The following is a 25,113-nucleotide window of genomic DNA, read 5'->3' on the forward strand; positions in this document are numbered from 1 at the left end:
ATGACTTTGGGTTTTAAGGTCATAATAATAATCAACTAAGTCACAAGCAATCTTTCTGTCAAGAACACGATTCCAATTTGTCTCCAGTAGCCTATGATGTTATTGTCCAGACACTATTGCATGGACAGACAGAGAAGGTGATTCCTATATTTCCCCCTCTCAAACTTCATTAATGGGAAGTAAAATTCCATTAATAGGAGTCTACCAAGACCATCTTGTGCCACATATGCAAAACAGAAGCATAAAACTGAGAAAATGAAACATCATAATTGTTTATTCAATTTCCAATTACGACTGCCTTTCTGCTAACCAAATCCACTCGTATAATATTCAACATTGCATTGTTTTACATACCTGAACTTTATAATGAATTATTTTCATATCTAAAGAAGAATCTTGGGCATTTATTAAGCTGTCCTACACCTATGATGTAAGACAGCTGTTGTTACCAAAACAGTGATGTGACTCTTAATGAAATCACAACTATATTTTCTTTCTACGACAGATTTCATGGGAGTGAGAAATAATTCATTAAGTTAATACTCTCAATAATCAACATGACTAAGTAACTAAAACGTTTTGGGAAATTTTCTCTGCTCTTTTTAAACATTGCACCTACTATGAACTGATGCACATAACAGCACTTTGTAATCTACACCAAACAGCAAATTTATATAAATACATGTAAATACAGCATAGATTTTGTTTTCATAAAATGCAGACATAGAATAATAATCATTTTTGGCATCAAAATATATTCATTACCATAATTGGAGGTTAGATTTTTTTTTTTTTCACACTTAATAATTAAACTTTTATTATAAAAAAAAAAAAAAAAAACGCATTATAAACCTTTTTATATTAATAATAGAACAACTTTTTTATTCTTTCATTTTATAAAGGAATCCTTAGAAACACTTCAATCACAACTACATGTTTGTATTATGAAATCACTGTGGAATCCTCAATGTTTGTGGGAGGTCCAGTTCATGAATTCTTGGCAGCCCTTTCTTATGAATTTACATCCCCACAAACCAAAATTTCGTCAACACATCCTTTATACTGTAAACCAACTTTTATTTGTGTGCGAGAAATTTTCGTGAGGTTCGCGAGAGCCTCGTCATTGTGAATATTTCTCGCCGCGAACCGGTCCTTAAAGTCTCTCTTTCTATGAACAACAGATAAAAATAGGCCTAATCGCGAAAATTAATCGTCGCGAACTAGTTTATCCCCGGTAAATCGCGAAATAAAGTCGTCGCAAATAAAAGTTGGTTTACAGTATATACAAGTTACTCAAGAAATTATGTCAATAACCAAAAAATAAATTTTGTTTGTCCATGAACAGTGACCCCTACAAATTAAAATGATTCCACAGTATATCATTTTTGATATGTAGTATTATCAACCTGTTCAGAACATTTATCTTTTGATTCCTTGTGTAACAATATTTAAACTAAAGCTGAAGTGTATATTATAAGACACCCATATTTCCTTCACAATTTAGGTATTCAGACTTCATTGCAAGATTTTCTTTCCTGCATTCATTTTGGAAAATGTTAAGGCATTTAATCTGAGGAAAACAGAGAACAGATAAATAATTCAAGGGAGACTACTGCTATTCATCATCTAGATCGAGAGTGTCTAGTTCATCTTCCACATCGTCAATATCATCACCACCAAAAAGTTCCTCATCAATCTCCACCTCCTCACCGTTCACTGTGGCAGCCATCGCGGCAGCTATTGCGGCGTCCGTTTCTGTGGCAGGCTTGTCTTCTGCAGGTAGTGCAGCTGCTTCATCCAGCTTTTTAGATTCATCTTCAGGACAAGAAGTTAAAGTAACTTTAAACTAATTTTAATATCAGCAAGTGCAAATTTCTGAAAACCCTGAGAATTTTGATGCTATAAACTGATCTCAGTGTACAGAATACAGTCAAACATACATGTATTATTGTTAACAATGCTGTGTTTTGTGAAAAAAAAGTATTCATTATAAATCTACTTTAAAATTATTGTATTTTTTCTGAAATATTGCAGAATTTGTATATAACATCGTCAATTATCTTTATAATTTCAATACACTGACCTAGCTGGTCTGTATCAATTATGGACCTGTTTTGTTAAATACAAAGACTTGTATATTGCTATTTCCAATGAATGGCCTGTTACTTTAAATACCCTGACCTATCTTGTAAGATACAAGTATGTATGATACAATTACCTTTCCTCTTACATAAACTGACCATTTTTTTTTCTTAAATACATCAATATGTTTTGTTTGATGCATTGATCTTTTCTGTTGGATGCATTTATCTTATTATTAAATACAATGATACGTTTTAATATATAGACCACGTGTCATATTACACTGGCTTATTTTGCTACATACACTTACCTGTGTCAATACACAGACCCATTTCGCTACGCTGACCCAGGCTGCTACACTGACCTTATTACACTGACCTTTTTTGTTAAAATGACCCTTTTAGTTACACTTGCCCTCTTTGTAACATATATTGACCTCACAGGCGCTTGACGTTTTTAACCTTTCTTTCCATAAATAAAAAATCCCCCATACTATAATAATAAGGTTCGTCACGGTCGCCATCTTGAATTTTTCAGTTCAGCTACTTCGCCTCGATTTTTAGTCTACAATGTGTTTAAAATTAACCGATACAACCGTTTCCCTCAAGTACTTACTTTAACTATGCCTCCACTTTTGGGCAATTCAACTCAAATCACATTAAATCCTCTCTAATTCTTAAAATGTCGCTTCAAACTCAGTCTACTGCTACCGATTCCGTAAAACTTAGGAAAAGGGAGGCCGGAAGTTGATGTTGTTTTTATGTAAATTATGGGAATTCCCTCTACTTAAATTTAATTGGTTAAAAGAAATATGACGTTTCGCGGGAAAAATCATGCAAAGACAGTGACAAACTTTTTCGACGTGTTGAATGTAGAGCAGGCCGATGCTTTCCATAATCATCACAAATAATATGTGAAAGATTTTTTTTCTTTTATTTTGTTGAAGAAGAAATCACGAGGAAATAAAAATTATGCTTGGTCCTGGAATTCTGGTTACTAATTTCTCGTGTAAACCAGACCCCTTGCATTCGGGCATAAATATTTCTTCCCTATAATGGTACTATTTTCAGTGTTTGGAAGCGATGAAAATTTTAAACTACTCTTTGCGTTGTGTAGTTCAAGGTCAGTCATCCTAGATAAATCCTTTTATAACATTAAAAAAGAAGGATAAATATGTGTATGTTTTATTTTCATCACAGTGGTGAGCTGGTCCAGATAACTGAACCTCCATGTCCTCTCTTTCTACAGGCGCGTAGCTGTCTCTGCAAGTACGCAAGTGCGTTACTACACATCGTTTTAAAAAAAATCTAGGTCTAAGAGAGAAAGAGAGAGATTGTTGAGAGAAAAAAGTATTAATTAGCATCATCCGGCAAATATTTTGACATTATTACATTTGTAATTGTCATTTTTATATTATTACGTCTATTTGAAATCTTTTATTGAATCATTGCCAAATCCAATAAATCATTAATCTATAGTAAGTGTTCTATAACACATTGATAATTCTATAAGACCATTGAGAAATTAAGTTTAATTATCGTCAAATGGCTTGATCAAATAGTACACTGGCGGATTTAGAGGAGGCAGGGGGCCCGCCCTCCCCCTTTTGTGTTCAAAATATACATAAGATTTAATAAAGCAATTTTTTTGTGTGTGGTTGTGGGCCCCTACCCTGACCCCAAACTGGTCGCCCCCCTTTCAAGATCCCTGGATCCGCAACTGTAGTATATGATTTTAAAATTATTTTTGCTACTAAAACTTAAAATACTTGTTGCTGAACATTATACATATTATAACAGAGAGCAGACGATACAAATGTAGCGGTAAAAGATTCTGTATGCCTAAAGTACATTTACAATAAGTTTTCGAGAAAGTTAAACATCGTGTTAAAAACAATATTACTGTCTTGTCTTTCATAAGAAAAGCCAAATACCATATTATTTCCTGCAAGAATGTGATTGATATATTTGTACAACCAGGAGCTAGCTTCCCCCCCCCCCCCTCCCCCACCACAATCAAGGCTTTGCCTGGGACCTATATGGGTGGCCTCACAGATTATATTGCCATTCATTTATTGTTAAGGAAGGACCAATTGATTCCGGAGGGGGGGGGGCTGGGCTGGCAATTTTTTCCCAGCTTTATTTCCATGTCAGTGAAGGACAATCAAATTTATTTTCAAAATCTACCAGAACACCTCCCCTCCTTAATTTCAGAATTAGATTGTAAACGCTTTTATGTTTTGACAATATCATTGAATTTTTATTTGGATTTAAGCCCCCCCCCCCTTTTTACTTTAAGGTGTGTAACTATGCCTCTGTATGTAAAATACAGTGTATACAATTCAGCCTTAATATGTCAGTGTTTCTTAAATAGCAGTTGAAAAAGTACACAGTTTTAGGCTAATTTGCAAACAGTTGGGGACTATAGATGTATCAATATATATTACTAAGTTATTTATATAATACGTACCGGTAGTCTAGAACTGCTCAAGCTCCTTTTTTTTCAAGTATCAAACAGCTCTTTTTACCGCGATTTTAATATTAATATAACTCTCAAGATATCCACCAATCAGAAAAGGGCTTTCCCGGATTGTGACGTTCTAACATCAACTTCCGGCCTCCCTTTTCCAAGTTTTACGGAATCGGTAGCAGTAGACTGAGTTTGAAGCGACATTTTAGGAATTAGAGAGGATTTAATGTGATTTGAGTTGAATTGCCCAAAAGTGGAGGCATAGTTAAAGTAAGTACTTGAGGGAAACGGTTGTATCGGTTAATTTTAAACACATTGTAGACTAAAAATCGAGGCGAAGTAGCTGAACTGAAAAATTCAAGATGGCGACCGTGACGAACCTTGTTATTATTATAGTATGGGGGATTTTTTATTTATGGAAAGAAAGGTTAAAAACGTCAAGCGCCTGTGATTGACCTATTTTTCAACACTGACCTGTTTTATTACACCAACCCGTCTTGTTATACTGACCTATTTTATATATTGACCTATTTTTTAACACTAACCTGTTTTATTACACTGACCTATTTTGTTACACTGACCCTTTTTGTTACAACTATTGATCTATTTTGTGAGACTGACCTGTTTTGTTACATTGACCCTTTTTGTAATATATATTGACCTATTTTTTAACACTGACCTATTTTATTACACTGACCTATTTTGTTACACTGACCTGTTTTGTTATACTGAAATTTTTTGTTACAACTATTGACCTATTTTGTAAGTGTGACTGACCTGTCTTGTTAAACTGACCCTTTTTGCTACAAAGATTGACCTATTTTTTAACACTGACCTGTTTCATTACATTGATTTATTTTGTTACAATGACCCTTTTTGTTACATATATTGACCTATTTTGTGACACTGACCTGTTTTATTACACGACCTATTTTGTTACACTGACCCTTTTTGTTACATATATTGACCTATTTTGTTACACTGATCTGTTTTGTTACACTGATCCTCTTTGTTACAATTATTCACCTATTTTGTGACACTGACCTGTTTTATACACTGAACTGTTTCTTATAATTATTGACCTATTTTGTAACACTGACCTGTTTTATTACACTGACCCTGTTTGTTATTATTATTGACTTATTTTGTAACACTGACCTGTTTTATTAGACATCGCTGATGAAGGCTCTCCTCCTGCCCCTGAGGAGACCTCAAACTTGCGCTCCGTAACCACGGTTCCTGAGCCATCAGATTCTTGGGCCTCTGACATTAAATACTCAAGGTTTATATCATGCACCTTCACTCTCTCTTCAGCCTTTACAAATAGAATATCAATCTTAATGCATGTTCATATAAATAGAATATTAATCCTAATGCATGTTCATATAAGCAGAATAACAAACATAATGTATGTTCATATAAATATATTTACATTTCCAAATATTTTTCCTTAAGATTCTTTGCAAAGTGGAAAAAGTTCATGTTCTCATGATCTACCTTGGGATGAGTAGGAATATTTCCATTGTGAGGTAATTGAAGTCAAAAAATAGTGCAAACTTTTTTTTTCAAAAATGATCGTTGAATGACAAAAATATGTCATCAGAAAAATACCGTAAATATAAGATATAAATTTAATTTTTGAGAATTCATGAGGTACACACGTTAATGCTTCATGATAAATATGCAGGTGTAAAGCGTCGTAGCTCACGTCCTCATGAATTCTCAAAAATTAAATTCAGTTCTTAAAAGAATATCAATCTTAATTCTTGTTCATATAAATAGAATATCAATCTTAATGCATGCTCATTTCTGTGTGAACCATCATGAGTCAAGAAAGTTGACATATTATCTAATTATAATATCTGGACTTACTGTTCTGTCTTAACAAAAGCATAATTATTATAAGCCAGAAAACAAACTTTATTATAATTTACAATTGTGAAAATTTAAATTGAGTTTAAAAATGTATCTTTAGATTGTCCTGGTTCAGGTAATGATTTATTTTGCTATATTTATAGTACTTGCCTCATCATCTGAATCCTGCTCTCTTTCTATTGCCCCTTCTGTGGCCTCATCGTCATCTTCACCCACAAGGTCAGGGTTAAATTCAAACATCTCTCTTCCACTAATCTGTAACATTCATCAACAGATGTTAAGAAGACTTACTTATACATCTGACTATGAATATACTCCAGTAAACCTTGCTATAACTGCTGGTGAAAAATGAGAACTTACTCCAAATGCCTTGCCAGCTTTGTAGTCAGCTCTCTTCTTCTCTTGAGCAGCTTTAGCCTGCTCAATCTTCTCTTTCCTCTGGTTAAAAAAAACATCAAAAATCTCATATTAAAATGTCACAAAACCCAGAAAACTTAATCACTACTAATTATCTGTCAACAACTTTAATCAGTAATTATTCCATGATTAAAATATTCTTAGACTAAGATTGTTTGTAAACAGAATGTTCATGACAAAGATTATTCATGTCTAATTATTAAGCATTGAATCATTGTTTTTTGAAAGATATAGTCTCATAACTGCAACGGTGTGTGCAAACAAATTGAGTGATGTTAGTGTGTTATGAAAATTTGTTTGCACACTGTTGCAGTTATGAGACTATATCTTTCAAAGAATAATGATTCAATGCTTATATTGCACGAAAAAGATCCCTCACTGCTCAATGGCTGTAAGTGCCGAGTATAGGACAAAATTTGCACCTCTTCACCGGCAAGTGGTGGCGTCTCCATATGAGTGAAAAATACTCAAGATGGACTTTAAACAACATACAAACAAACAAACATTTTTAACTCCTTGCCTTGACCGCAAATGTGATTTAGTTTTCAATGTGAGCATGAATTTTGAATTTCACTTATAACATTACACTTCCATGGGGTTCAACGTTTGTGACGTCAAAATAAAAAGCATACTTTAACCTTTTGACCCCCTGTCTGTCTTTTGATGATTTGAATACTGTAGCTTTTCTCACACTTTATAAGCAAAATACATGTGGAATGTAAATATAGCTAATTAACACTGATTAATTTTGTCACACTACACACCTTTCTTTCCTTCCACTTAAGAAATGATTCTAACGTGACTTTTGTGGTTCCACCACCAAGTGCTGCACGCTGTAATAAAAAAAAAGAAGATTTTTTTCTATATATTCCTACTTCAAACTTTGATTCCCTGTTGTGGTCCCACCCTACCCCCGGGGTTATGATTTGAACAAACTTGAATCTACAATATGTAAGGTAGCTTTCAACTACCGGTAAAATTCATCTTTTCTGGCCCAGTGGTTCTTGAATAAAAGATTTTTATAAGATGCCATTAAATTTTCAAAAATTCTTATTCATCTCTCTTTATAAAAGGACATGGCACTTCATTTAACAAACTTGAATCCCATCACAAAAGGAAACTGGTTCAGTGATTCTGGAGAAGAAGATGAAATTGTGAAAAGTTTTCGACAACAATGATGACATGACAGAAAATGGACAGATTTTGTTCAGAAAAGCTTACTTGAGCCTTTGGCTCAAATGAGCTAATAAATACTGTATACAGGTTTATTTTTGCCTCATGTTATTATCGTCCCATCAAACTTGCAAACAACATTGCCCTTTTTTAAATTACAAAAGTTATCAAAAAGGACTAAAACAATACATTCAAAAATGTAGCAAAAACAATAACAAATTTTGTTAAAATGCATCATAAAATTAAGTGAGCAAAATCAAATTTGTAAACAGTAATATCAGATTAAATTGTTCTTCATTTGCATAGAATTTATTATGGTGTTCTTGAAAATCATTTTATGCAATGGCATTATTTCATAAAGATAATAGAAAACATTGTGTATATATGTTAACAAAAAAGCAAGCCTAACTTGCATCACAAACCTCTTTTTCAATTAACTCCTCTATCGTAATTGTTTCTCCTTTCTCTTCTTTCTTTTGATCTTTCTTTAAAACAAAACCTGTGAAAGAAGTAGCTTGTGTATAACTAAATAAAATAAAAAAAAATACTTTTTCATATTAAGGAAATCTTAACTAATGGGTATCATTACCTGCAGAAAGACAATACTTATATCATTACCTGAGACAAAGATCATAACCTGAGACAGGGATCGTTACCTAGGGGTAGACAGTGTTTGTACTGTTACCTGAATCACTGACCATTACCTAGGGGTTGACAATGTTTGTATCGTTACCTGAGACAGGGATCATTACCTGGGGGTAGACAGTGTTTGTAGTGACATTTCTTCCCTCCATTTGGACATTCCCAAAACCAGCCATATTTGCTTGATTCCACAGCTTCCAGGAAATATTTACATATCTACATAAAAATATATGAGATAAGTTTATCAAAGTAAACAGTTCATTGTCCTTTTAAACTACAAAAGTTAACATAGTCATGAAGCTTACTTGAGGCTACATAAGTAATCTTTCTGAGAAGCTTTTCTCGTGTTTATTTACATACAATTGTGATTTTGGAGATATGACTTGAGTTTTGAGATATGACTTACAATTGTGGTTTTGGATAGTTCATAGTAGTTGTACTTACAATTGTGGTTTTGGGTAGTGACTTACAATTGTGGTTTTGGGTATTGACTTATGTGGTTTTGGGTATTGACTTAAAATTGTGGTTTTGAGTAGTGACTTATAATTGTGGTTTTGGATAGTTTACTGTAGTTGTACTTACAATTGTGGTTTTGGGTAGTGACTTACAATTGTGGTTTTGGGTAGTGACTTACAATTTTGGCTTTGGGTAGTGACTTACAATTGTGGTTTTGAGTAGTGACTTACAGTTGTGATTTTGGGTCGTGACTTACAATTGTGGTGTTGGGTAGTGACTTACAATTTTGGCTTTGGGTAGTGACTTACAATTGTGATTTAAGGTATTGACTTACATTTGTGATTTTGGGTAGTGACTTACATTTGTGATTTTGGGTCATGACTTACAATTATGATTTTGGGTATCAACTTATAATTGTGTTTTGGGTAGTGACTTACAATTGTGGTTTTGGGTAGTGACTTATTTGGTTTTGGGTATTGACTTACAATTGTGGTTTTGAGTAGTGACTTGCAATTGTGGTTTTGGGTAGTGACTTATATTATTGTGGTTTTGGGTAGTGACTAACAATTGTGGTTTTGGGTAGTGACTTACATTATTTTGGTTTTGGGTAGTGACTTAGAATTGTGGTTTTGGGTAGTGACTTATATTATTGTGGTTTGGGTAGTGAATTACAATTGTGGTTTTGAGTAGTGATTTATAATTGTGGTTTTGGGTATTGACTTACATTATTGTGGTTTTGGGTAGTGACTTACAATTGTGGTTTTGGGTAGTGACTTTTCATGTTCTCCATGTTTTTTGTTAACCACATCTCGGAGCTGATCTTCATCCCAATTCTCCATTGTATCTGCAGTGAAAGTGAAAATCACACTGATTCAAAAGACAACAACCAAACAAAATGGAGACTACATTATGAATATATTTAAGTCTCCTTTGTTATGAAAGTATTTGTAGATTTTGAGGGATCATAACATTGATCTTAACTAGTAATTAAGGACACTTTGGAATACCATAACACATTTTTTTGCATGGCGTCATTATTCTGTGGAATAACAATTTCCATTTAATCTGTGGGTCAAAGATTATGCACATTTTTCTGTTGCCATTCTAAAACACACTTTCATTACACTGTGACAAATTTTGGGGGGAATGTGTAACCACATACATACAGATACAGAGCATAAATTAATACAATTCAGAAAAAAAGTGTGTCTACAGTATATAGACCTTCTTATCAATTATAAAAAAGATTAAATATCTGATGTCATGTTGAATAAAATCGTAAGCGCTATTTATAGTGCTAAAACACTTAGGTTAGTCATGTTACATAAGCAATTGACCAGATGCATCACTAAAAGTGTTGGGTTCTGTAAGTTTAACACGTCTGATTTTTAGGATGCCGTCGTTTCATTACATGAATCATCAGAATGTAGAAGATGCAAGAGAAAAGAGAAAGAAGCAGGAAATAAATTATCTTGATTTCTACACTTGATGTTGAAGCACTGTTGATTAAAAGTTGCTAGTTTTGAAATTATAAAAAAAAAATAAAAAATCCCGCATCTGTTTTTTATGAGATAAAAAGGAAAAAAAAATGCCTCCCTCCTGCATTTATTTTTGAGAAAACTGGCCTGAGAACCAAGTAATTAATTTTTTTTGGCCTAATTCATAATATGTTGCAGCAATATGAAACATAGAGTAAAATACCTGTAAGTGATATACATTTAATGGCAAAAACATAATAAACTAGAAATATGTCCATAGGACATGAATGCCCTGCCGAGGGTATATTAGTAATACAACGTTTTAACACAAATTGAGAAAAGTGAGGTCAAGGTCAAAGGAAAGGTCAAGGTGAAAAAATATTGATGCAGTTGAATATCTTACATCAGTATGTATCAGCAATATGAAGTTTGACACTAATTTAAGAAAAGTGAGGTCAAGGTGAAAGGAAAGGTCAAGGTCAAAAATTGTTGATGCAGTTGAAAATGTTACATCAGTATGTATAAGCATATGAGGTTTGATAAAAATATTAGGAATGGTTTCTTTAAAACTGAGCTAAACAATAAGTTAAGAAAAGTGAGGTCAAGGTCAAAGGAAAGGTCAAGGTCAAAAAATATTGATGCAGTTGAATACCTTTCATCAGTATGTATCAGCATATGAAGTTTGACACTAATATAAGAAAAGTGAGGTCAAGGTCAAAGGAAAGGTCAAGGTCAAAAAATGTTGCTGCAGTTGAATAGCTCTCATCAGTATATATCAGCATATGAAGTTTGATAACACTATCTTGAATGGTATCTTTAAAACTGAGCTAAACACTAATTTAAGAAAAGTGAGGTCAAGGTCAAAGGAGAGGTCAAGGTAAAAAATATTGATGCAGTTGAATAGCTCTCATCAGTATGTATCAGCATATGAAGTTTGTTAAAAATATCTTGAATGGTTTCATTAAAACTGAGCTAAACACCAATTCAGAGGTCAAGGTCAAAAGAAAGGTCAAGGTCAAAAAACGTTGATGTAGTTGAATAGCTTACATCAGTATGTATCAACATATGAAGTTTGATTACACTATCTTGAATGGTATCTTTAACACTGAGCTAAACACTAATTCAAGAAAAGTGAGGTCAAGGTCAGAAGAAAGGTCAAGGTCAAAAAATGTTGATGCAGTTGAATAGCTTACATCAGTATGTATCAACATATGAAGTTTGATTACACTATCTTGAATGGTATCTTTAACACTGAGCTAAACACTAATTTCAGAAAAGTTAGGTCAAGGTCAAAGGAAAGGTCAAGGTCAAAAAATGTTGATGCAGTTGCATAGCTCTCATCAATATCTATCAGCATATGAAGTTTGTTAAAAATATCTTGGATAGTTTCTTTGAAACTGATCTTTGAACAGAGCTAAACGCAAAGTGTGACGGAAGGACAGACGGAAGGACAGAAGGACGGAAGACGGACATGACAAACACTATATGCCATATTCATGGCGGGGCATAGAGTAGGGCGAAAGGGGCGAAAATAAAACGGGGACAAAAATTTCCCTATATACAGTATATGAATCATGTTTTTATATGTCTGCAAAATTTGGACAACAGCTGGATTTCAGTTATAATTTATGTTATAGCCATGAGGTTTGAATCCATCTATGTTTACAAGTCATGTATAACTGTTACCCTATGTACATCAGTGTCATGTTTGCTTAGCATGCAATAAACCTCAAAACAAAGATGTCTGAATGACATTTTGTTATGTTTATAAAACTTCAGCCTCACATAAAAACATCTGAACTTATGGATTAAACCTAAAGAGGAAATCTGCAGAATTCTGACCCAGAGGAAATAAGCATAATTACGGTAAAGTAATTCATCAATAATCAAAGTTTGCTTACCATCCTCCCTTGAATCAGCGTATATATTGATCTTCTCGCCTTTCCTATCAATGTTCAGGTCATGTGAAAATTTACATTTAGCTCCCTTAGAGCACTGTCCTTGTTTAAAAAATGCACACAACACAGATTTGGGATCAGCACCTAAAATCAGAAAAACATCAACTATAAATGGTGATTTTCATCTACCTAATATTTTCATTTACTAGCTAATCTTGTTTAATGAAGCTAACTTCAAAGTAAATTTGATATCCCCCTTTCAAATCACACAAATTCCAAACTGTTAGTTCTTCGACAATCATAATTGTGGATTTAATTTTGGTATTTTAATCACAATGAGCAAATAAAAACAATTCTGATTCATGTTCAACAATTTTTATTCATGTACACGTGTTTAATAGAAGAAATTTTAAATCCTAAGTTTGGAATCCTGATATGTCTTTTATAAAAGGGTGACACATTTTGAATTTTTGAATCTGCAATATGTCCATGTACAAACACAGTATCTCTTAGCTCAGTATCTCAAAGCTAGGTATCTCACACTCAGTGGGAGTGCCATAAATCTCCGAGATATTCTGGAGTCTTAGGTAACTGCAGTTTTAAGCTTCAATCTATTGTGTGATTATTAAGAATCTACCTTTGTTTGTACTGTCCGAACAAAGAGTTCAGATGAATTTCTACCTTTAGAGATTGTTTGTACTGGCCTGAACAATGTGTTCAGTTAAAATTCTACCTTTAGAGATTGTTTGTACTGGCCTGAACAAAGTGTTCAGATGAATTTCTACCTTTAGAGATTGTTTGTACTGGCCTGAACAAAATGTTCAGTTGAATTTCTACCTTTGGAGATTGTTTGTACTGGCCTGAACAAAGTGTTCAGTTGAATTTCTACCTTTGGAGATTGTTTGTACTGGCCTGAACAAAGTGTTCAGTTGAATTTCTACCTTTGGAGATTGTTTGTACTGGCCTGAACAAAGTGTTCAGTTGAATTTCTACCTTTGGAGATTGTTTGTACTGGCTGGAACAAAGTGTTCTGTTGAATATCTACCTTTAGAGATTATTTGTACTGGCCTGAACAAAGTGTTCAGTTGAATTTCTACCTTTGGAGATTGTTTGTACTGGCTGGAACAAAGTGTTCTGTTGAATATCTACCTTTAGAGATTATTTGCACTGGCCTGAACAAAGTGTTCAGCTGAATTTCTACCTTTGGAGATTGTTTGTACTTGCCTGAACAAAGTGTTCAGTTGAATATCTACCTTTAGAGATTATTTGTACTGGCCTGAACAAAGTGTTCAGTTGAATTTCTACCTTTGGAGATTGTTTGTACTGGCCTGAACAAAGTGTTCAGTTGAATTTCTACCTTTGGAGATTGTTTGTACTGGCCTGAACAAAGTGTTCAGTTGAATTTCTACCTTTGGAGATTGTTTGTACTGGCCGGAACAAAGTGTTCAGTTGAATTTCTACCTTTGGAGATTGTTTGTACTGGCCTGAACAAAGTGTTCAGTTGAATTTCTACCTTTGGAGATTGTTTGTACTGGCCGGAACAAAGTGTTCAGTTCTTCTGCTTCCTTTTTCTTGTCCAATTTCTTTTTACCCTTCTCTGCTTCCAACTGTGCCTTAATATACAGTACAAGTCTAATGAGACATGGAACAAGTGATAGTACTGTTCTGCAAACACTTTAAAATTAAAATATAAATCATTTAGCACATTTTCAATTTAAAAAAAAAAAATGAAATCTCTAATAATACTGTAGCTCTTCTGGTTTGTACTTGTAGAAAAGGACGAGAAAAGTAGCACCTTGATTTACAATCCATTTTTAAGTTTTAAATTTACAGAATAATGTATCTTGATATTTTCTAAATTTGTACCAATTTTTCTGAAATCAAGACTGTACAAGGAAAAACATTTAGTATTTTGAAAGATATTCACAAGTTTCTTAATTGTTCACCAAATACACCAAAAACCTCAGTGCATATGCCTTGGTACAGTTTCATATAATTCCAGAATTTGGTTCAGATAAGCCTTACCTTTACATATTAAAATTTTACATTTGTTTTGTATTTTTACTAAACCAACTATGAAATTGAAATGAATGCCATTTTCATATATAGTCACACTCAGAAATAAACATGAAGAAACTCATGCTTTTAAAAGTGACTTCACAATGAGGATACCAAATGGTTAATGGAAATAAAACAATATAGGGCAGCAAACAATAACACTCACAAAACTTTAATAAACATTCCTTAAAACAGTGTCTCTGCTGCAGCTATATAAAATATATAAAGTGTTGTAATATCAATAATAATTAATACACTACAAATATAACTCCTTGCCAATTTACTGGCCTTCTGTATACACTACAAATGTAACTCCTTACCAATTTACTGGCCTTCTGTATACACTACAAATGTAACTCCTTACCAATTTACTGGCCTTCTGCATACACTACAAATGAAACTACTTACCAATTTACTGGCCTTCTGGTTTCCAAACTTGACCTGCTGAGTGACATTCTGTATGTACTTTTGCTGTTTGGCTCCCTTCTTGTTTTTCAAACCAAAAGTTTTGTCCTATTAAAAATTTGGCATTTTATCAGTCATTTCAAACATAAAATAAACAATTTTGACATATATCTTATCAAAATATAAAAATTGTTAGATTTCCTTGCCCAAGTTGATATTGATTATGAAAATTATAGCAGCTTATAAATACTTAATACGATTAAAAATACAGTTTGTACTTATATATATTTTTCAAAGCAAATAACACAACCTGCTGTCATGGTAACAAAAATTATAAAGAAAAAATTGCATATTACTATTTTTGAAATTAAAATTGTGATACTCAATGATGTTTCAAGCCAAAAAAATATCTTCTTTTTTTTGGAAATGGTAAGCATGAAAAGTCCATCCCACATTTTAACAATACTGGTTTGACTATTTAAAGATGAATTTTTTTTTTTTATAAAAAAAAAAAAATTAATAAAGATATATAACTAAACCATTTTTTTCAGTGGGAACACTCAAAACACTAGCAATCTTATAATACATGTATCATTTTATTGTTTTGGATACCGCAGCCAGAACTGCTTGGGATGTTCACACAAATATTTTACCTCTAATCACGCTGATGTAAGCATCAGTTTTAAAAGTCATTATCAAATCCTTAAATATTTGTCTTAACTGTCTGTTTTAGTGTGTACAGTGTTAGAATAATCACGTAGTGCTGCAAACCTTCATTTGACCAAAGAAAAATAACTATCACCCTCTTTTGGTGGTGGTGGTGGTGGTGGGGGGGGGGGGTTTAAAGGAAGACTAAGAAAGTAGTTTATGTAGTGTTATTGCATTAATTATTACAATATGAAATTACAACAATTATTGTCTCGGTATCTAGACATATGATTATCAACCAAATACTATGAAATAGCATTCCAAATGATAATCTCAGTATCCGAGTCAGTTTTGCTCACTGACAGTTTCTCCCAAAGATGTGCTTTGTATATGCTTACACCTTTTTTTTACATTAAATAATTATATTCAATATTATCATCATTAATTTAATGAAATGTCTAGCTGCAGAAGAAATGGAGCTCACTGGTAGAGAAAATAAGACAGACCAACAGAGAGCTATAGATCAAAACATTGCAAAAACCTTCATTTCTGACGAGCTTGTAAAAATGGATTAACAACTTGTAAAGGGTGGTTTTCTTGTGACATTTGTGTTTATTTATGTTGAAATCGTTAATGTAACACGTCTGCAGGGTTTGAAATTCACTATATATTACTCGCAAAATGCGAGTTAGAATATATAAATTGCGAGTTGAAAATATAGTAACTCGCAAAAACTTGTGAGTTGATTTTTTTTACTCAATTTTTTATACTTAGATCAAGAAAAATCAAGAGTAAATCAAGAAAAACTGGAGGGAAAAACATGCATTGAAAGTGGCCCAAAATTATATAATTTGTATATATTTTACAGAAAAAAATGCTTTACATTTGATTCAATTCAATATAATATAAATAAAACACAGTGAGATTGCAGTTGCATTTTGTTTATTTAACAGTAGTTACTTATCCTTAAGATATATCAGAGTTTCCGAAAACCATCGGTCCTACCGGCAAAACTGATAGAAAATTGAAATGTCCGATGCAATTCGCTATACTACCGGTCCGCATGACTGATTGTTGTCTTGAGACACAGTTAGATTATTCTAATTAATTGTACTCTGATCTATTGCAATGTCTCCAGGATCGCTTGACACCAAGGACTACCATTTTTGGGGGTCAGACTCGTAGTTTTCTGCACGGAGATAGCCCTTTGGGCTAGTAAAAGTGAAACTACCAATGAGATACATGAAAAGCACTACTGGTATTTTCACTCATTCTTTGCTTTTAAATTCCCAATAAATGAAAAATTTCCAGGCACAATGATCTAGTGTTCGTTAATCTCCATAATCTTATCCATTTTGCAGTATTACCTGACTTTTTTAGTTTTAAAAACGATCGTTTTTTTTCATAATCCGAATTTCCTCCATTCCTCTGTTTATGGTAAACACATGCAGATATCTCGTTTAATTATTTACGATCACTCAATTAACTGAAAGACGAGTGTGATGTGATTTACATAAAATATAGTTCCAATGCATTTAATTATTAAAGATGGAAAAAAAAAAGATTTTCGTTTCAGTTTAGATGAGTAAGTGCAATGCCCAGAAAAAGGGAAGATAATTTATTTAAATTCATTTTTATTTTCTATCATAAATATTAATTTATACATGATTCAATTTTACAAATGATAATTAACTTTCAATTTTAAAAAGGATGACCTTAAGACCCCGACTTTTTCAACAATAAACTTTTTTTTCATATTAGTTGCCCCCCCCCCCCCCCCACACACATATTTCAGCTAGCAACTTTTTATTTGGGGCTTGTAACTTTATTGCTGCCACTAGCCCATGGGCTAGTACTTGAACTTTTTAACTGCATACCCGTCGTCTCACAATCGGTGTTGTAATGATCCCGGAAAGGTTTACAAACCAATGCCAATTTCTTTTTAATTACAACATGAAATATACTCAATTTTTTTCAGACTGATAGAATTTGCTTCGGACTTTAGAACACATAAAGTCATCAGTCCAAATGACTGATAGAAATATTTGGTTTTCGGAAACTCTGTTATATGTATTTAATTTTAAATCTAAAAAAGCTTTTATTTTAAAATGTGCGAGTAGTCATGTGAAATTGCGAGTTCACTTAATTGGAACTTGCAATTATTTGCGAGTTGTATTTTTAGGGAGTTTCTACCCCTGGTCTGTTACATACATTCAGGCATATTTTAGACGAAATGTCAGACAGCGTAGGTCATCACCAGTTCTAAATTTATACGTTTTCCAAAATCAAAACATGAAGGCTTGCGAAGAGAAGTTGATGTAGGCAAAAGCCTGTCCACTTCTCTAAAGAGAATACAGTCCCTGGCTGCCATAACCTTCCAAACATTTTGAACCTTCTCATCAAACATGTCAAACAAATATTTTCAAAATAATGGTCCCATCTTTATGATTTTCAAATTTAATTTTCAATATTTTGATAATAATTATAAGCAATTAACAAACCAAAATATTTATACATACTCCAAAAAATACGCCTACCTTAAATTTATAAATTGATGTCAACCTAGTTTCATATGATGATGATATTTGTGTTATCTGGCTGTCATTATGGAGATATTTCAAGACAGGGTTGGGTGATTTACCTCTATAACCTTTTCTTTTTTCTTCTCGATTGTCTTTTTGCCAGGTTCATTCTTCTTTGGTGGCATTCTGACTCATAAACCTAATGTTTCTTTCGTGATTTGTTGCAAAGTCTGGCGAAATGTGGCTCGAGAAAATAATCGGAAGTGAGAACTTATGAACGCCGATCCCGATAAGAAAAGCGTCTCAAAATCTCTCTCTCTCTCTCTCTCTCTCTCTCTCTCTTCATTATCACTCAACGTCTCGGAGAAATGGAGATTAGTTTTGATTTTTGGATTTTTTTTCCTATGGTATTTGTTTTTTTTTCCCTGGTTCTAATTATATATGATATATATGAATTAATTAGCACACGAAGAATCCTATAAAAGAAAAATATTTTTTTTTAATTTTAAATACTTTAATTGCTTTGGAATTAAAAATTCGATAATTTTTTCCTAATTAAGAGAACGCACTCTTTCTTAAGGTATCCAATGTATAACGACCATATTTTTTACCTAATAAACGAATGGTCTGATATTTTTAATCAGGGTAGCATTTTGAAGGTCTTATCAATTAAAAATACTCCACCAAAGGAATTTACAAAATTTTGATAATTGTCCAATTAATTGCGCCTTGAATTTTACATTGAAGTCTATGGGCAGCGCAGGTGTGAACAAGATTTTGTTAAAAGTAATTTGAACTTCATACAAATCTCTTGGTGAAAATATGCATAAACTCTCTTTTTATTAAAATCTTAAATAAAATTAAACATTTACCACAGATATTTTGACAAAATTAAAATTTTCTTCTTTTCATCAAGGGCAGATAACTCTTCAAACACATTTAAGGTGCAAAATGGTTGGCTTCTTGTATGTTAACAGTCATGTGAATTTGGTTCATTTCACTTTCATCTTTATTTAGCAATACATATTTAAGTAGTTTAAAATGATTCAAAATTGTTCAATATCCTTTCATTATACATTGAATACCTTAAGTTTGAACAACATGAATGGATATTTCATCATAGTTTATGATTATATAAATGCCATGCAGCCTATACGTACATGTGTATATATGTTCCTGAGAGTTCAAATAATAAAGCAGCATATCCTGCATGTCTGGAAAGAACAAAGAAAAGGAGGTCAGTCTAAATTATGTTTGGATGTGGGGAGATTAAGAAAATAATTATTGGATATCGATGTGGGGCGTATAAACAATTCCTTAGTCGCTCTAACATCAAGTTTGCGCATCTCAACATCTCCCTGGCTCAGTGTCTCGCAGTTCGCGTGATTTCGATCGATAACCGTAGAATTGATTTTGAGAGATATTGCCTCCGCCTATAGAAATTAATGTTTGAAGATGCTACCTGTTCGAGGTAATAGGGAGTGATATATTGGCAAAAGAATCTCTTCGTAACTGACGCGTTCAGATCAAATTCCAATTCCTGGAGAGGATGTAGCATCAAAATAGGACAAAGAGACTATCGTGGTGTGGGATTTTCCCGGATATTATTAGTGTTTTCATTAGATGTAATTATTTTGGCGAACAGGTTATTTTGCGGCGAGGAATGTGCATTAGATTAATGAAAACAGCTGGAAAATGCAAACATCTGCATTGCATGGTAGTTCTCACTTCAGAGTGCTCCGCCAGCGCTTATTCGTGTCTTGTAATATTATATACTATTTAAGTGAATAATTCTGTGTCATGAAGTGCATGACTCTGGGATGTGATAGAATTGTTTTTTGGTTCGAGATTGTCCTTAGATGATGATGAAAATGTAAATAGGCACCTTTACATTGTTAAATTGCGCCTCTAAATGCAATTCTTGGAAATGTCTCGAGACAATTCAGCGATGCGCATTTCTAGTTTCGTGATTTATTCCAGAGAACATGGGATTCGGAGACTGAGTGCTATTTGATACGTACACTGATTCGACGATGAATATCACAGCACAGGATGCTGTGAACAATTTTGACGATGAGATGTCAGACAAAAATCTCAAGTTGGGCACGATTTTCGGAGTGTTGGCGCCCATTTTGGTTGTGGTTGTGATGTTTATTATTTTACTTTTGTCGTTCTACAATTTTCACAGACGACTGCATCTTAAAAAGAAACACCATATTGACTATATTCGAGCTAATCTTCCTCTCAAGCGCCCCCGAATCTCCCCTCCTACCATGAACACTTTCAAAGCGCTCGATTGGAAACCCGGGAGTAATGGGAAAGAATCAAACTCAAGTTATTCGTATATAAGTATTCCAAGGCAAGATATTAGTGAATATGATACAGAGATTCGCAATGAAAGAAGTTCAAACAATAAATCTGAAACAGACGTAAATACAGATAAGTTTGAGAGGAAGAGCTCCAGGGTCAGAAGGTCATCAAGCGCTCGGTGGAAATATGGTGACAAATTCGAAAAATACCGGTTTGAACTTGTCCCTACATTGTGTCAACCAGAGTCGGATTATCTTCCTGGAGATGAATTACTTAGTATACAGTGATAAAGTGAAAAATTTTCACACTATCAGCATTGCTTTCTTGTCAATTTTCCATTCAATGGTAATTTTATGGCGACTACGTTCTAGTTATACTTTAAACGTGTTCGATTCGTTATTACATCAAGTAAATTTTCTTAGCAATAGTCTTTCCTTTCACCGGATTTATTGACATAAATTTGAAAAATATTTTTGAAAACAATACATGTATGAGTAAATCTAAAAGGAATGGTCTTGTTCACTGTGAAACATGTTGCTCAGAGCTAAACATGTTCCAGCTTATTTCAGCCGCCAGTATAAAATGTAATGTAAGTATTACTGATATTTATAATTCGAACAATTTCCAAGATTCATGATTTAGATTATTATGAATGATTTAAAAGTGTCTGAGTCGTAAATATATAAATAAATAAATTCCCAAATAGCACGAACATTTTGAATACTTCTTAGATGTATTACATTTAACGATCAGGTATTTTAGATATAGGAATATTTTAGTATCCTGTTTTAATAATTTCTTTTCATATCTGTAGATTGTCGAGCTGACATCAGTTTTTAAACAAGCCTGTATTCCTTCCTTCTCATGGCATGGGCTTGTATATGTAGGGCATACTGCCCAATTATCCAATTTTGTTACTGTTTATTATTTTTATTTTGAAATAATAAAACATTGTTAAGAATATATTTATCGTCAAATGCTTTGTTGCTCTCATATCAAAGATGCAATATCTACAACAAAATTTACTCTAATATCACATACAAGTGTCTTTTCGCGGGGTCAATTTTTCGTGGTTTGAGGAAGAAATATTGGTTTGTGGGGATTTGATTTCGTGTTCGGAGACTTGTTTAGTTGTTTTATATTGGAAAATTGACATTTCGTGGAGGACTTGAATTTGTGTGTCTCCTCAAACCACGAAAAAAAACCCACGAAAATTAACCTTCCCATTAAAATTAGTGATTTACAATATATCACCTGATGTAGGAGAAACCATATTATACTATCAATTATCAAAGTACTAAAAGTACTGAAAGAGGCATTTGGTATGTTATGCACCTTACAATCAACACTAGGTAAAAAAGGTTCATCTATGCATTTTTGCTTATATTTTTTATTTACATAAAAATCATAATGCTTTGTGGACATCAAACTGTACCAAAGAAACTAAGACACAACAACCGACATTATTGTGCAAGTAAATATTTCAGTTATTATAGTACAATACCGAGTTATTGTTTTATCTGATGTGTCGATGATGGAATTTCGAGAACTGTTGAAATTGTCGTTTGTTATCCCGTTTTTTAGATAATGCAATTAATAAAGTTTGAGAAATGTGATACATGTATATCCATTCATGCATACAGTTGTTCAGTGTGGAATGTTACGATCGAGGCACCCCCCCCCCTTTTGCAAAGAACTACTGTATATCATGAATGGTAGTAATAAGAGGGGTCCCTTTTTGATGGACGCAGATAGGCCAGGCAGACTCATGTCACCTCGATAAATGGAAGTTGGCCATTGATTTATCTAAATGCCTCAGACACCGGATGGAATTTAGTGTATTCCATGTACTTTTATAATGTACGATTAATAACTTTGAGCGTCAATCTGTATGTCGAAACGTAACACTAATCGCACTTAATATCATATTTCAATTAAGTATATGAGTCGTTAATTGTGTTGCTGATTCATGTCTTGGCTTAATGATCAAATTTAACAAAAAGTTACCAAGTTATTGACAACATATCCCGATTAATATGAAACCTTAAACTCTTTAAGGGAACAGTTCATGTTAATTACTCCCTGACTTTGACAGGAAGCTGTTCAATTCTATACCACATTGAATCTCTCACTCACCAGCTTCAATTACTGCATGATCCAATCTAATTAAAATTAGACTTGTAATTTTCGCTCCTCTACGATACGCTTCAATACAATACTTGTATTGAAGCGTATCGTAGAGGAGCGAAAATTATACAAGCCTAATTTTAATTAGATTGTGCATGATCAGGTTCGATGAGAACAAATGTAAGGAGCTTTAAGAACTGTAGAATTAGACAAGAATAATTTATTCAAATTCCAAATGATTCCAAAACTATCGTGACAATTGGATATTCATCATCCAACTATAAACAACAAAGATGTCATTCCATAGGGAAATGCTTTAATTCGAAACTTCGAATGCATAGGCATCATCACATTTTACCCATTTAAATTTTTTTTGTCAATATTCCTCACTGATCAGAAGTGACGTCCTAACACTTTGGAACCTCCATAACATTGTTTATCAAACCATTCAATGGCCAGTGTATCGCTATCAATCAGTGTATCACTCTCAATTAATGCTCACGGCTTTGTTTTTCTAGCATCTCCTTCCCAGCCATTACTACAACTCCAGGTTCCATAGTCTGTAGTTTTGTGTTCTAAATGCATGTGAAGGAATCGCCATTTTGCGGGCAGATTCAATGGAAAACCATAATAAAATACGAATACTTCAGCACAAACATGACTCTTTACCGACAATTTGAGTTAAATAAATGAAATATAGGTGATTCCATGAATAATGGGCTCTAAGATGATATTGTCTCGAATAAGAGACCAAGTGTTGACAAGACAATCTTAAAATTGTGTCCAAACTAATGTCAGATGCTAGCAATGCTGTTATTGACCTGTCGAATTCTTTCTCTCACCAGTATCTCGATATCAGGGCCAAGATTGAGAATAAAAGGTCAAATGGTACTTTTAATTCTGTCCACATGCAATTTATTCCTAGCATTTGATCATGAGCATTTACAAGATAAAAAGGTTTAATGTCACCTTTTAAAAAATATCAATATTGTTTCCTTCTTTCAAGTGTCAAAGTAAAGGGAAAATGCGCCAGACCAGAGTAGGATTTGAACCTGGGCCTCTGAACTCTAGACAGGTCCTCTATCAACTGAGCTATCTGGCCACTGGCGATCGAATCTGTATGATCTCCACATTTCTCCCTCCTTAAAAGACTGTCCATGAAGACATATAACTCGGATTCTTTTGCCTAGGCTTGACTTTCATCTACAAGTCCAGGGCTAGCCAGGGGCTCAAAGTACCGAGCAACCCAGGCCGAAACCGGTCCACACAACTGACAACCCAAACCACCATATTCTCAAATCCTGGTCACGACACCAAATTGTAACGGAAGGAGAAAACGTGACAAACCATACCAGGATTCGATCCCGGGGCCAGAGAAGTGCTCTAGATACCTACTGAGCTACCTGGCGAACGAACTTGAATGAAACCGACAGCCACAAATTCAATAGTTAGCATTTATATAATAGCACAACCACGAGTACTGTAGTAGAGAAGTGGACAAGCATAGCTTGCTGCGTTGCATCCAGCTGAAAAGTTATGGAGAATTTGTTTTGAGGACAATTGTGAAATGGATCGATTTAAATTAATCGATGAGTTGTTCAACATTTCTACTTAGAGTCACTGAATTATATATTTGCATCATCTAGTAAACATTGACCTTTTCGTGTAATGCAGCTGTCGATGTGCAAAAACACATGTAGTACTGGACGATTTTGTTCATGAAATATTAAGATATCCCTCAACACATGTAGTACTGGACGATTTTGTTCATGAAATATTAAGATATCCCTCAACACACGAAGTACTGGATGATATTTTTCATGAAATATTTAGATATCTCTCAACCTATTAATTAAAGCCTCCTTTGATTAATAGCCGTTGTTTTATCTGTATGACCCCTGTGGATTAGTCATATTGACTGGCTATAACACTTTTATGTGTTTACAGAATTTCAAATCTCCTTGTCTTTTCCACATCTCATTAATACACTTTTGTTATAACGATGTTATTTGCATTTTTTTAAATTGCAATAAACCTTTTTAGTCCAGTACGAAGGCTATGCCCTTGAGACATAATATGGATAACGATTCAAGGAGTTTTAGAGGAATACTAATTGGTTACATCAATAAAACCCACTATCTGATTTCATTTATATTAATGACTTATTTTAATTGCAATATATGGAGGACAAAGAGCAGTTGATTTAATCGTGCCAAGAGGAGATTTCCTGTCAAATTCAATGTACAAAAGCAATTTACTCTGACGTCATTATTTGTGCATCAAGGAAAACACAGATGTTCAATGAAACTTGTAAGTAAAAGAACACAGCACCCTGACATCAGAATCGGGCTTAATTTAGTTTCCTTTCATGTTATTCCCCCGTAAATAAAGTTAATTTCAGTCTATTCCATATGTAATTTTATCAATTATTAACTACTCTACGCCAAATATGATTCATCTTCCACGGGTAGTGCAGCAAATGTTTGGTTGCCTTTTCAAGCCACATACGGTCCGGAGAATGGGAGAGGATCGTACATTTTGGCCGTGGTTTTC

The 25,113-nt window shown here is 33.5% G+C and overlaps 1 protein-coding gene across 2 annotated transcripts; it reads right to left on the bottom strand.

Moving 5' to 3' along the window:
- Positions 1-256: 256 nt before the first annotated feature.
- LOC133201340 (zinc finger CCCH domain-containing protein 15-like) lies at positions 257-18,402 on the bottom strand. 2 transcript variants are annotated; one of them, XR_009723078.1, is made up of 13 exons: positions 18,243-18,402; positions 14,957-15,061; positions 14,004-14,103; positions 12,494-12,634; positions 9,867-9,958; positions 8,769-8,874; positions 8,439-8,515; positions 7,608-7,676; positions 6,787-6,864; positions 6,577-6,681; positions 5,710-5,866; positions 1,294-1,815; positions 257-1,073 (listed from the first exon to the last, which is right to left on the bottom strand). XR_009723078.1 is itself a non-coding variant. In XM_061337146.1 (12 exons), exons 1-12 carry the CDS (start codon positions 18,306-18,308, stop codon positions 1,616-1,618), a joined length of 1,296 nt encoding a protein of 431 aa, XP_061193130.1. In that variant the 5' UTR covers positions 18,309-18,402; the 3' UTR covers positions 257-1,615. The 2 variants fall into 2 exon arrangements, 1 of the variants encoding a protein (XP_061193130.1); XM_061337146.1 differs by having other exon boundaries at positions 257-1,815.
- Positions 18,403-25,113: the final 6,711 nt, after the last annotated feature.

Source organism: Saccostrea echinata, unplaced genomic scaffold, assembly GCF_033153115.1.
Source record: "Saccostrea echinata isolate AGI-Se365-2 ecotype Australia unplaced genomic scaffold, CSIRO_AGI_Sech_v1 ptg000043l, whole genome shotgun sequence".
Lineage (NCBI taxonomy): Eukaryota > Metazoa > Mollusca > Bivalvia > Ostreida > Ostreidae > Saccostrea > Saccostrea echinata.

What these genes read in the sequence shown, in the direction of transcription:
- LOC133201340 (XM_061337146.1), bottom strand. Translation starts at nt 18,308, where the DNA reads ATGCCACCAAAGAAGAATGAACCTGGCAAAAAGACAATCGAGAAGAAA. An exon ending in AGCAGGATTCAGATGATGAG is followed by an intron (nt 5,867 to 6,576) that starts GCAAGTACTATA and finishes CTATTTGTAAAG; the next exon opens with GCTGAAGAGAGAGTGAAGGT. An exon ending in AGCGATGTCTAATAAAACAG is followed by an intron (nt 1,816 to 5,709) that starts GTCAGTGTTACA and finishes CTTGTCCTGAAG; the next exon opens with ATGAATCTAAAAAGCTGGAT.